General features: G+C 40.5%; 2 protein-coding genes across 2 annotated transcripts in view; both read left to right on the top strand.

Moving 5' to 3' along the window:
• Nucleotides 1-13,212, top strand: part of LOC134006179 (zinc finger protein 208-like) — a 1,001,836-nt gene that overhangs the window by 91,212 nt on the left and 897,412 nt on the right. The gene's annotated exons all lie outside the window — the stretch shown is intronic.
• LOC134006182 (SH3 domain-containing protein 19-like) overlaps nt 1-13,212 on the top strand; it is a 33,223-nt gene that overhangs the window by 16,453 nt on the left and 3,558 nt on the right. Inside the window, exons 3-12 of the mRNA XM_062445266.1 lie at nt 1,791-1,831; nt 2,925-3,024; nt 3,741-3,876; nt 4,044-4,221; nt 4,308-5,600; nt 9,313-9,384; nt 10,703-10,814; nt 10,941-11,057; nt 12,355-12,640; nt 12,725-12,934. Of these exons, the coding sequence (XP_062301250.1) occupies nt 1,791-1,831; nt 2,925-3,024; nt 3,741-3,876; nt 4,044-4,221; nt 4,308-5,600; nt 9,313-9,384; nt 10,703-10,814; nt 10,941-11,057; nt 12,355-12,640; nt 12,725-12,934 (2,545 nt within the window). The remainder of the gene's footprint in view (nt 1-1,790; nt 1,832-2,924; nt 3,025-3,740; nt 3,877-4,043; nt 4,222-4,307; nt 5,601-9,312; nt 9,385-10,702; nt 10,815-10,940; nt 11,058-12,354; nt 12,641-12,724; nt 12,935-13,212) is intronic.

Genomic DNA, 13,212 nt, shown 5'->3' with positions numbered 1-13,212 from the left:
TTTAAATGATTGTACTGTCCAACCAAATGTAATAAAATCCTCCTAACAGACAGAGCCAGACTCTTTTTTTTAATGCTAAGCTAATTGGCTTCATATTTACTGCACAGACTCAAGAGTGGCATCAATCCTCTCATCGAACTCTCTGCATATTTCCTAAAATGTTGAACTATTACTTTTAATAAATCGCAAAGGGAGAAGCAGTTTAGTTTTTGGAATTGCTTTAAGTTGGTTTCCATGCACGCTTTTCCAATTTGCACACAAAAACATGAGTGGAGACACTGGAAATTTGGAAAAAAGAGTTGTACACTGGGATGAAGTGGAAAAATTGATATATCGATAAAAGCAAAATATGACAAACTACAATGGAAACAGATTTAATGAATAAATTATGACGTACAGGAAGCAAAATGTCACTTCTTCTGTCTTTTCTTTGTATGTGGGCGCTCAACTTTTTGCATATTAAAGGTGCAGTGTGTAGGATTTACTGGCATCTAGTGGTGAGATTGATCACCTAAAACCCCTTTCCCCTCCCCCCTCCCTTCTAAGGATGTTGGAGATCGTACGATCGCTACAAAACCCCCGAAAAAACGAGAAAGTCTAGTGTTTGATTTGTCCGTTCTGGGCCACTGTCGCCTCCTCTGTAGATATAAAGGGCTCATTGTACTTTCAGGTGATAATATTGACATTTTTTAATCAGTGTAATGATGAAATACCACAATTTTTCTTGTATATAATTTGCTAAATTTACCAAAACTGTCCTTATATGCACTAAAAGTAAAAGGGAGGATATTTTTAATGCTGTTTTTATTTATTAGTCAGTTATCGAGCACATTTAAAGAGAAGTTTACAGAGAAGTTTAAGATACAGTAAATAGATAAATAATGAAACTACTATGTGAGTGTTTACTATGCTCAGTGTGTCCGCTGGGATTTCAAAGGAAGTTTCACTCTTTAACCAGGATGTGAACTTCCTGTGTAGATACCTTCAGTTTCCTCTGATGAGGACAGTCAGTCTGTTTTTCTGTCCTTCCTCTTATTTATTTATTTTTGTAGGACACAAAATACAAGGAATAAATAGTTGGTCCGTGGCCCAAGTTGATGGACGCTTAACCCTTATATACTGTTCACGGTCAAATCTTACCCATTTTGACTCACATTTGAGCCTAAATACTTTTAATTTTAGCCTGACATTTGATGACTTCTTCTAATGTGACCCAAAATAAACAAAAATGGAAATATTTCAACTTCTTAAAAACATTTGTGTGCAGCTGATACACATTATTGTAGAGTGTTTGACCCATACTTATTCAAAAAATTAAAAAAAACACTGTTACATTTTTTCACATTTATTAGTGTAAAAAACTGAAGAATAAAGTCTCTCAGCTCTCTGCAAGCTTCATTAAGGATTAATGTTGTTGTTTATGTGTGACTGATGATGAGGTATTTGGTAGAGACTAATTATGCAGGAATACTGTGAATGGTCTGATATGAACAATGTGGCTGTTCTTGATTTTTATTGTCAGATTTATCGATTTTAATCTGATAAATCTGACAATGAAGAAAACTGACACTCACAAAGAAGTTAGAACTTTAAAGAGAAAACGACTGTTCCCAGTGTTTTCCTGTTTGTGGAGATCCAACATTGACGACTGGGTGGGATGACCCAGCTATATTTGTCCCTGGAAAACCAAGAGAGAGAGATTTACAGAGGGAGGTGGCTGCAACAGAGATGAAGTAATGTGACTCATGTTTTCCTTTTTTTCCCTCTTTCCTCTCTCTCTCTCTTTGTAGCCAGGGCCCGCTGTCCTCCATCAGAGCTGCTATAAAGAGAAGTAAGTATTCAACCTTAGTCTCTTCATCATGATACTATCTGGGTGTGGAGATCCTTTGTGTGCAATGAAGCAGCTAAATATGTCTGTATTTCATTAAAGAAACAGAAGAAAGTTTTTAATAATCAGATCTACAGACTGAACTCACTCATGTAATCACTGCACAGATAGATGCAGAAGCTTCTGTCGACATAACTGCTGGAAATGTATCGGAAATTATGCAAAGAAAAGAGAATACGGATGAAATCAAACAGGATAAATAAAGCAGCCTTATTTAATCAGAGAAGTAGCTTTGCAAAAATTACAAAAAGCAAGCACTCTCAAATAAAACTACTTAATTGGTTTCAGTGTAGACCTCTTGGTAAACCTTAATAATACTGTAATATTACTCTCAGTATATTTTAGACTATGGTTTGATTCCATCGTTGTGGGAACGCACTTTTACTGATTTAACTCGACAAACTCAAAATGAAATGTTAACCTTTCAAATTTGGCCGTTATGTTCATGTGTGCACAAACTTTGGGCATCGTTTGACATATTTTAGGACACATTTTTCATCATTGTCAGATCGTCCTAGAAAATGTTTTATGTAATGTAAAGCCTGAATCCATCCAAATGTATCGAGTAAAAGAGTCAGATTCACAGGTAATCTAATCTTTGATTTTTGCTGAAATATTGGATCATTTGAACATTTATTGAAATGAAACCATGTGAGAAGTTTAGAGGGAAAAGTCACTATTTAGTGGAGCTGTTAACAACTCATAGACATCTGAAATGTGAGCCGACTACACACTGCTTTACTGGTTTCATCTTTAACAATGTGTTGTATTTTAAAAGCTTGTTATATTATCCATTGTGTCAAATCTGCATCTGAAAAGTAACTAAAGCTGTTAAATAAATGTAGTGGAGTAGAAAGTAGAAAGTAGCATCACATGGAAATACTACAGTAAAGTACACGTACCTTCAAAATGAGTGAATGTACTCAGTTACTTTCCACTACTGCTGGTTTAATTCTTTCAATAGATTTAATTTTCCATAAAGCTTTTATAATCTGTATTTTTTCTGTATTTAACTCTTCTGTTTTCTGTCTGTCAGCCTCCAACAGGTCGACGTCTCTCTCTGAAACGCCCCGAGAAAGAGACAGAGAGCGAGAGAGAGACAGGGAAAGAGAAAGAGACCGAGACAGAGACAGGAGGTATGGCACTGATCGTCGGATCGTCTTCATGTTATCAGATTTTATTGCACAAATACGACTGCTTTAAGGGGATAAAAAACATATGTTTCATGTTCAAATTGAACTCTGCTGTCCATTTAGTCACTGGTGAGAAGAATCAAAACATGTATAGGGAAGTACGGGCACATTTTTTGTTATGTTGATGCTTTTTAATGTAGGTCAAGTCCAGAAAGAAAGAGGGAGGATATTTGTAGTCAACAAACAAGTGTGACCTTTAGTGTTTACCATAAATAAACTCCCATGTAAGGAATGTACTGACGGAGCGATTTATCCCTCGGCTCCTTCCTGCTTTATATTCACACAGCTTTGTTTTAAGTCCACACACAGTAAACATTTATAAACTTTTCTCCAATCACTAAGATACTTGTTGTTGTGTATTGCGTCATTTATAGCGAGTTTAACAGCTGAGTTACGTTTCCTGGTTATAAAACACTTGAGTGAATGCTGAGAACAAAATTTGTTTTATTAGATGGAAGTGTGATGTAACTCGGTTTGTAGTAGACATGTGGAAAATGGATATAACCCGAAGAGAAAGTTGAATTTCTGCTCAGCAATCATCATGATTGAGTCTCGTAAAGGTGGAGTCAAACCTCAAACACCAGTAATAACATCCTTAAAATAAAGCGATGTCTGTTAAAATCATTCCTGGCTTCCTTTTTATTTGGATTTGTTGCTAGGCGACCAGAGATCACCATCTTGTCAGCTGAACCGCTCGCCTCCACGTCCTGGTTTCCTGGAGCTTCTGGAGGATTCCCTCCTCCGCCTCCTCCTGCTGCACAGATCTGGGGATCCACGATCCCTCCGTCCATTCAGGTAACTGTCTTATCTGTCTGTCTTAGTAAAAACTAAAGACTGTTACATTTTCCCAGAGCTGAGTATGATGCAATAAGTAATGGTCAACTTTTATTTGCTTTCCACTTGTATTGTATTGATGTGAATTTGTATTTATATTATATTTTGGTTGTGTGTCTCCTCCTCAGCCTCCTCCTTCCTATGAGGAGGTGATCAGGGAGAAGACACAGGAGCAGGTTCTCCGTCCGTCTTCCTCCTCGAGCTCCTTATCCTCCTTATCTTCATCCACATCACGTCCAGTTTCTACGATAACCATCGCCACCCAGACCGAACCGGGTGCTGCTCCCGATCCTCAAGACTCGCAGGGTGAGAAGAAGCTTGGTTATTTTAAACGCTTTTTTATTTTTTTAGATTATTTTGTAAGTAAAAATAATTTGTGTTTTGTGTTTTAGCGAAAAGACCGGTCAGACCGCCACGGCCGCCTCTGCCCCAACCTCCAAAACCGCCTCATGTTGAAGACGTCGCCATCATCGCCAACCAATCAACACCCAGCTCTCGTGTCTGTGACGGCGTTGTATCGAACACATCCTCTGAGACCGGCACACACACTCAGTGCTTCGACGTCCTCGTCGAACTTAATTCGCCTCTAACATCAACTGGTGGCACTCAAACAGACCAATGGGATCAACCTTTAGCTGCTGTTGACGCAGCAACACCTTCGACGACTTCTTCTCAAGTCCCGTGCGAGCGTCCCAGGCCACGCCCCCGATCCAGGCTCAGCGTGCAGCCAACCGGCAACGAGGTCAAAGTTCAGACGTTAGTGAAACTGCGAGACGACGGTTTAGCGACACTAGCCGCCCGAGCATCGAGTGAAACCACTAACCAGGAAGTGAGTCAGGGGAAATACCTGCAGGAGCTGCTCGAGGCCTTCAGCGCTGACGACTGGGGCTTCCCTGATCACCGTAGCGACAGCAGCGGGCGCAGCCAATCGGAGACCGAGGAGGAAGAGGACGCGGAGGACATGGCGGCTCTGAAAGCGAGGATCCAGGCGTTCGAGCAGCAGCAGCAGGTGGCTGATGGGAGCTGTGGAGACGGTAACAGAGGCAGCGGGACCATCGAGGGGTGTGTCGTCACAAAGAGACCAGAGCCCCGTCCACGTCCTCGTCTCCAGGGGCAACCGGCCAAATCGGCTCCTCCCGTGGTCGCTCCGAAACCCAAAACCTTCTCACATGCCCCCAAACCATCCAGTAAGGTATTTTGGGAGGATGGAGGTGCATCAGATAGCACTGAGGCTCTGACAACACCTGAACCCCCCTCAGCAGACTCTAAACCTCAAACTACTGCAGAACCAGCACCTTCTTGTACCCCGAAATCTGCTCCAGCTCCGGCTCCGGCACCCCAACCCTGCAAAAACACAGAAAAACCCTCTGTCACACCCAAACCCCCACCTGCTATAGAAACCGTCCCGTCTAGTTCCTCTGCCCCCGTCCCAGCCCCCAGACCCCCTCAACCCAAAATCACCCCCTCTGTTAGTGAGACTCCCTCCGCAGCCAACCCCAAACCTCCACCCAGACCTCCAGTCGCCCCCAGGGCCAGCGTGGGAGCTCCACAGCAGGAGAAAAGCACCACAGCTGGGCGCACTACCCTGACTCTGCCCCCGAGACCCTCCGTGGAGGTCGGCAGCGGAGCGCAGACGGAGACTCAGACTGGAAGTGAGGAGACAGAGGAAACCGCAAGCCAAACTGGTGAGTGTCATTCTGCCCGGTGACATTTTCATCTCCAGGTTTTTATTTAGACCGTTGTTGATGGAAAAGGTCGAGTTAACCGAATGTTTTCCATCATTGACCGAAACAATGACGGAAAAATCTGATGGCCAATTGCTGATATATCCCATGACTTCATGTTATTAACCCTCTACTCTTGGGATGGGTGATTTCACAAAATACTTTCACAATGAGATTTATTATAAATAATCATCAGTATTGTGGATATAATGACTAAGAGGGTTAAAGGCCAATAATAGAACACCTAGAACAGTCTGGTGAGTTACGAAAATAACATAATTTTACTGTAAAGCAGCCTTTAAAAGCAGAAAAAGACAAGAGTTATGCCGTATCATGATATTACGATATCCAAATTGTCCAAATTGTACGACGATATCTAGTCTCATATCACAACATCAATATAATATCGATATATTGCCCAGACCTACTCTACACTTGGTGGGTGTATGACTGGAGACGAAAGGGAGTGCAGTGTCGAATTTAGTGCAGTTTGGATACATGAAATGTTTCATATTAATAAACTTCGGACAGAATATGTTTTAAACAATGACCTTTTGACAGATTACATTGAAGGTGGTCAAACGTAACTTCAAGTCATTCACACTTTGGTCCAGTTGGTGGCGAGTGCCCATATTAATTAGCTGTTATCTAGTCTTGTCTTGTGTTTGGTCTCAGGTTTATGACCTCATTCTTTATGTGACTTTAGTCGTCGCTACATATTACAGCAAAATGTGACGTTAGCTGACGAGTTTCTTTAAAAAGCCTGATAATTGTGACAGTGTTGATAAACAGGGTAGAAAAAGAGGGACTAATGTGGTGGAAGATAACGTGTGTTCACAGAGGACTTGATGAATGTTCAAGTGAGGTGGAGACGAAATTCAGTGAAGCTTAAGAAGACAGCATCACACTCACACAGGCAGACACATAAAGCAAAAAAGATTATTTTCGGAGCAGTTGGGCTTCATCGTTGACCTCAACACTGGACTTAACACATCTCGCTATGACCGGGTGCTGACAGAGTGTTGAAGGGCTGCAGACTGGATCACAAAAAAATAAAAGAATGAAACCAAAAGCCATTAAATATGTCTTACGACCCTACGATGAGAAAGTCTAACACAGGACTGTCACTGTAAAGGCCTGTAGTATCTTTCTCATTCAAGCCGATTGTTTTGACAAGTTTTTAATATTTCTGTGACCTCAGCAGTGAATTTAGCAGCAAAATGTCAGCCCTCACAGTATAAGACAATTCCTCTCATTCAGCTGGAGAACTCCCTTGTGTCTACATGTGTTCAGAAGTTCAGCTCATTCCTCAAATATTTACACGAGGTTTGAATGAAGCGTGCTGTTTATCTGCCAGATAACCTGAATGACGTTGTAGCTGATAAGCTCTCAGTGTAGTTAGAGCTGTTGACCGAAGCAGCTGCGGTCCTTTTATTTAGATTTCAGTTATCAACACTGTTTGGCTTTATAGTAACACGGATTAACGTATTGGGGAAATACCAACTGACGTCTGCTAGTTCCTTGTTTTCAAGCCAATACTGACGTACATCTGTGGCAGTGATTTTAGTCAATGATCTTTGTCACAAATGTCTCTAAATATGGAGAAATTTGATTCTTCTCAAGTGGTGCTGCTATCAGTCATTGGCTTAAATTACAGAATTTAATCGTACAGTTTGCAGCTGTGTAATTGCAGACGTCTGAATCACTGCTCACATCTCTTACAGGGAATAATGAAGTGAAAACTAAGATATAATTCAGTCTGATTATCAGGCTTTTGAGAAGGGTGAGTCATGTGGTTTAGTTTAAATTTAAAGGGGTTAAAATGTGAAAATAAACGTATGAATAACTTGCACACATCCTTTTTTTGTGGACCCAGCATCAAATTTCTGCTTTTAATCCATTTAGAGAGAATATATTAGAGGATTATGGCAAAAATGTCTAAGTGGTGTAACCATAAAAACTTTGTACCAAATAATTCAACTTGCTTAAAAACACTAAATTCTCAATAAAACACCATATCAACTAGTTTGGCATGATCTTACATTATAACTTTTTATATTAAATAAATGTAATGGAATAGAATTGTTCTAAATATTACATAATATCAGGTTCCTGATCTCCATGATCAGCTTTCTTTCTTTCTTTCTTTCTTTCTTTCTTTCTTTCTTTCTTTCTTTCTTTCTTTCTTTCTTTCTTCCTTCTCCTCTTCCTCCTCTTTCTTTCTTTCTCTTCTTATTCCTTTATCTTTTTCTTTCTTACTTCTTTTTTCTTTCTTTCTCTTCTTCCTCCTTTATCTTTTTATGTCTTTCTTTTCTCTTCCTACTTTATCGTTCTTTCCTCCTTGTTCTTCCTTTCTCTTTCTTTGTTTCTTTCCTTCTCCTCTTCCTCCTCTTTCTTTCTTTCTTTCTTTCTTCCTTCCTTTCTTTCTTTTGTTTCCTCCCTTTTCTTTCTTTTCTTCCTCCCTTTTCTCTTTCTTTCTAGGTGGATAAAACATTTAATATGTATCATTCTTTTGTGGTTACACCATTTGACATTTTCAGGAGCATTCAGTCTTACTTTTGGTTAAAAATGGTGCAAATGTCATTTTAAATTACATAAAACCAACAAAAATACTAAATGTACATTTTAACAAACCTGATGCTGCTTTTAAAACTATTTTTTAAGCATATTTTTAATCTCATCATCTTGCCGACCCTTATTTATCTCTGACCCAGAAAACATCTTTAGTTTTGTTGATTTCTAAATTTGCAGTTGTCAGCTGTTTGGTTGCATTCCTCTAAAACCTCAACTATGTCAATATTTGAATAAAGTTTCAAGTGTTTCCGAGCACACAAAGGAGCGTTGGAGTCGACATGAAGGTGTGTGGAAATATCACTTCAAACATGAGATCAATCTGGTTCAGTGCTGATTCTGACATTTATCACATTGTCCACTGTTGACACTGAAACCTCTGACGTCAGCTTATCGACGGCCGAACAGCACTTCATTGTCATCGCAGACTCAACAACAAGCCAACGTTTCTGCTCACGCTGGAAGAAAAAGGAACGATACTGAAAACTGACTGAAGTGGTTGGAGGAAGTGATTTTTTTCTTTCTCTCTGACACAAACATGACTGATAACAAATAAGTCTGCAGATAAACTGACTGAACTCTAAATGTGACATGGTCAGACTGCACTTTAATGCACATGCTAATAAGAAAATGTGAAATTAAAAGCAAATAGATGTTTTGTTTGATTAAATTAAATTATACTGAGCCTTTTTAAAATGGATAAAGGAACATTTATCTTTCCAGATTTATCTCTAAAAAAATTTTTTTTTAATTGAATATTATTTGTATTTTGGATGTTTTTGTTTTATGATGAAGCGCCATCTAGGGGACTAAAAAAAAAAAATCTAAAATAAGAGAAAAAGTTTAATTAAATCTAGACTTAACTAGATTAAAAAAAGCTTAAAACACAAAATAAACAGACGAATAAAATAAATAAGAATAAAAAAATAATAATCTGATGGTGGACATTGTTGCATTGTGGGTAATGTAGTCACCAGGTTTTGACAAGGAGAAAAAATGATTATTGTGTCTATTAATCAACTAACATTGACTGTCTTGTAGAACATTTATTTATTTATTAGTTTTTTTTGTTCATATTTTCTTCCTTTTTTTATTATTTCAGTGAAAGTAGTAAGTGTTCGTCCGGGCGTCCCGACCAAACCAGCAGCACTGACCTCACCACGCAGAGCCAGCGGTAAGAGAGGGAGACTGTGTGTGTGTGTGTGTGTGTGTGTGTGTGTGTGTGTGTGTGTGTGTGTGTGTGTGTGTGTGTGTGTGTGTGTGTGTGTGTGTGTGTGTGTGTGTGTGTGTGTGTGTGTGTGTGTGTGTGTGTGTGTGTGTGTGTGTGTGTGTGTGTGTGAACACTGAGCTGCATGTAGCTGTAATACAATGGAGCGTTTGAGAGCTTAGAAAAGACAAATCTCGCTCGCTGGTAATGTGACAGAAATATGCAAACATGTGGAACGATTTTGTGTGTGTGTGTGCGTGTGTGTGTGTGCGTTTGTGTGTCATTGTGTATAACAGAGAGAGAGAGAGAAGGGTGGTTTATATTATGCAATGCAAATGTTGTGGAAGAAAAATGCTGTGATTGTAAGAGAAGAAAAAAGCCTCCACTGTGAGTTTTGTGTGTGTATGTGTGTCTGTGTGTGTGTGTGTGTTTTCATTCGAGCCACTTGATTGGTCAGCTAAACTGATAATTCCCCCGATGTAATTAACCATGCTTGAAGCTGCTAACATAAATTTGTGTAAAGAAGTTAAGATTTAAATATTTAATGGTTTTTACTCTTCATGGCTTCAAACACACACACACACACACACACACACACTCTTAGTTGTGCAACATTTAAAATCACACACACAACATTTGGTTTTTTGGGTCCCAAAGTAAACAAAATGAATCTGCAAAAAAACCACCCAAACAACAGAGACGTGAGTCATTCGTCTCCTCGGCAACAGGATGACGACTGTGAGCTGAAGTAGGTCAACAGTTCATCAGAGGTCATCGGTCTATTTTTACCAACGTAGCTGTTCAACCTGTGTTCATATTTGAGCCAACATGAGTCACAAAAAAACATACTTTAGAGTTTTTTTGGTTAAAGTTGGAGAGATTTGACCTTTTATTTATGTTTTTAATCATTTATTTTATTGTATTTATGTTTTAAAATGTTTTATTCTATCTTACCAACTCTAACTTTAATTGCCTTTTATCAGTTTTATCTCATTCTAGTTTTGTTATTAATCTTTTTTTTTTACTACTTTTTATTTGAGATCTTTTTTTCACATGTGCATGAATGTTATTTATTTATATAGTTATTGGCTCGTCAGGCATTTGTGTATGCTGATAGGTGTTACTATTAGTTACTATTAGTTACTATTAGCCTAAAGTTAGTGTTGGTTGGTCTGAGTCTATGTCAGTATTCATATGTGGCGTTTAAGTTGTAAATAAATCAGATTATTTTGGTTTTTAGGGTCAAAATGTGATGATTTTCTTTTTTCTCTTTTACCACCTTCAGCTCCCTCTCTCGCCCCAAAACCTGCTGGAGCTTCACGAACGCCCCCAGATCCAAACCCAGCCAAACCTTCAGCTGCTGCCCCGGCTACAGCCCCGAAACCTCCCGGTCCGTCCCCTGCTCCCTCCGTGGTCAAACCCCCAACTCCAGCTCCGGCTCCAGCTCCAGCTCCAGCTCCGGCTCCCTCCGTGGTCAAACCCCCGGCTCCGGCTCCAGCTCCAGCTCCGGCTCCCTCCGTAGTCAAACCCCCGGCTCCAGCTCCGGCTCCGGCTCTGAGGAAAGGTTCTGTGGTCCAAACCAAAGCTGAAACTACCAGCTCTGCTAACACAAACTCCTCAGACCCTCCTCTTCCTCCACGGTAAGATATTAAAGGTTAGAAGGATGCACAGTAGATCTGGGATGAGGGGGGTCAAACATGAGGCCAGAACCAGCCCACCGAGGGGTCCGATCCGTCCAACTTTCCTTTCTCTCTTCTTTTCCCTCCTTCCATCCTTCCTTCCGTCCTTCCTTACTTCCCTCATTCCCTCCTTCCTTGCTTCCATTTGTCCTCCCGTCCTTCCATTTGTCCTTCCTTCCTTCCCTCCTTCCCTCCTTCCTTCCTTCCATTTGTCCTTCCTTCCCTCATTCCCTCCTTCCTTCCTTCCATTTGTCCTTCTTTCCTTCCTTCCACTTTTTTAATGATCCCTTGAATGTAAATGAGTTTGACCCTCTCTGATCTGCTGCTTAGATTTGTTAATTAAATGAGAATTAAGCTCATAGTGTCAGATTTCTGCTGTTGCTCAGGAACAAAGAGCGCGACTGTCCTCTGCTCTATTTCACTGTTTCTCTCAGTTTCTTGTTATTCCAGCAGTCAGTTTAAAATAGTTTTAAAAAGACGAGGACAGACACTAACGGACGTGCATCATCTGCAAAGAAAGAAGTAAAAAAACAAAGAAAAGTGTGGTTTACGGTCAAGTCTTTACATTAATTTCATTATAATAGAAATTTTAATATCAGACATGTTACGGTAATATTCTTGATTGGTCATTTAAACGTCTTTTTTTTGGTTCAGTTTAAATGAACAAGACCGTCTTAAAACAATATTCAGGCTCCAAAGTTAATATTGGAACAGATTTTTCTCGCTGTAATCATTCCTCTTGTTCCCAGTGTGAGTTCTGTACTAAAGAGACGTTTTCTTTGGGAGATATTGTCTTTATTCAACCAACTCACACTGCTGAAGCCTCAAAACAAAAAGAGGACTGTGGATTTAGTCCTCCATCACTTCCTTTGTACGTGTATTATGAAGGGATCTTCTAATGGTCAGTATGAACAGGAGGAATGATTACAGGAAACATAACAAGAAAAACATTGTCTAATGTTTACAGACTTTAACAGATTCTTATTTCTGGGCTTCTATACCAAACATCATTATTTTCATTATCAAATGCAGCTGATTTGACCCAAAACACACTGACCTCCATGATGTGGGTTCAACTGTAGTGCAGGATTGACTGAAAGTTAAGGTCAGAAATTAACAGTTGCTGGCTCAGGGCAAAAGAAAAGTAAAAGCACCCTTCAAATTGGGACGATAGGGGCTTTTAAATTATACAATAAACAGTTAAAGAACCTGCACAGCAAGTGATTCATGTATCTTGTATCTCTTTCTTTCTCTTTAGGCCTTCAAGTGTGAAGCTCCTCCCCCTTCGCCCCCCACCAATCAAATCCACCCCCGGGCGACCGCCACCTCCGTCCATCAACTCCACTTCTACAGCGAACCAGATTCCTCCTCCTTCTAAAACCAGTCCTGCCCCCTCCGTGTCTCCGGCCAGCCAGTCCGCACCGCCCCCACAGACCGCTGCTGCTGTAACATCCAATCAGACGCAGGGTCAAAAGGCAGCAAAGAGAGGGCCGCCTCTGCCCCCCCGCCCTAAACCAGGACACCCTCTTTATAACAGCAGCACAGTACGGACAAACACACACACTGTACACATTAAAGATCGTAAATCTGAGTCATAAAGTAAAATTTCCCTCTTTATCTCGTCCTAGAAACAGGAAGTCCTGATTGTCCTAGACGACCCGAGCCCGGCCCCCCCCACTGAGGATGTATCAGGTGAAGGGAGGAGCCAAACCGCCGTCACTGCTGTCATCGACTCATCGCAGTGTCTCCTGGACCTGGACACCCAACCAGAGCCGGTGCCAGACCAAGACATCCAATCAAAACCCGCCTTGGAGGGCCTCAACCTATCAGAGTCCGAGGTACTGAAACATCTGGCTCAACCTGTTTATATGTGTTGATGGTTTATAGTGTTAAGTATCATAAAATGGTCAATGAAGTGTTGTTACAATGGATGAAGAGGGAGAGCAGTTGTCCACCAATTGGAAGATTGGTGGTTTGATTCTGGGCTCCTCCAGTCCTCATGTCGATGTAACCCCAACCTGCTCCCGTTGCTGTGCCAACGGTGTATGAATGTGACATGTAGTGTAAAAGAGCTTTGTGTGGTCAAAAAGATATAAGTACAGTCCATTTATAACAA

This window comes from Scomber scombrus, chromosome 23 (genome assembly GCF_963691925.1).
Source record: "Scomber scombrus chromosome 23, fScoSco1.1, whole genome shotgun sequence".
Taxonomy (NCBI): Eukaryota; Metazoa; Chordata; class Actinopteri; order Scombriformes; family Scombridae; genus Scomber; species Scomber scombrus.
This window is presented reverse-complemented; position numbering and strand designations above follow the sequence as displayed.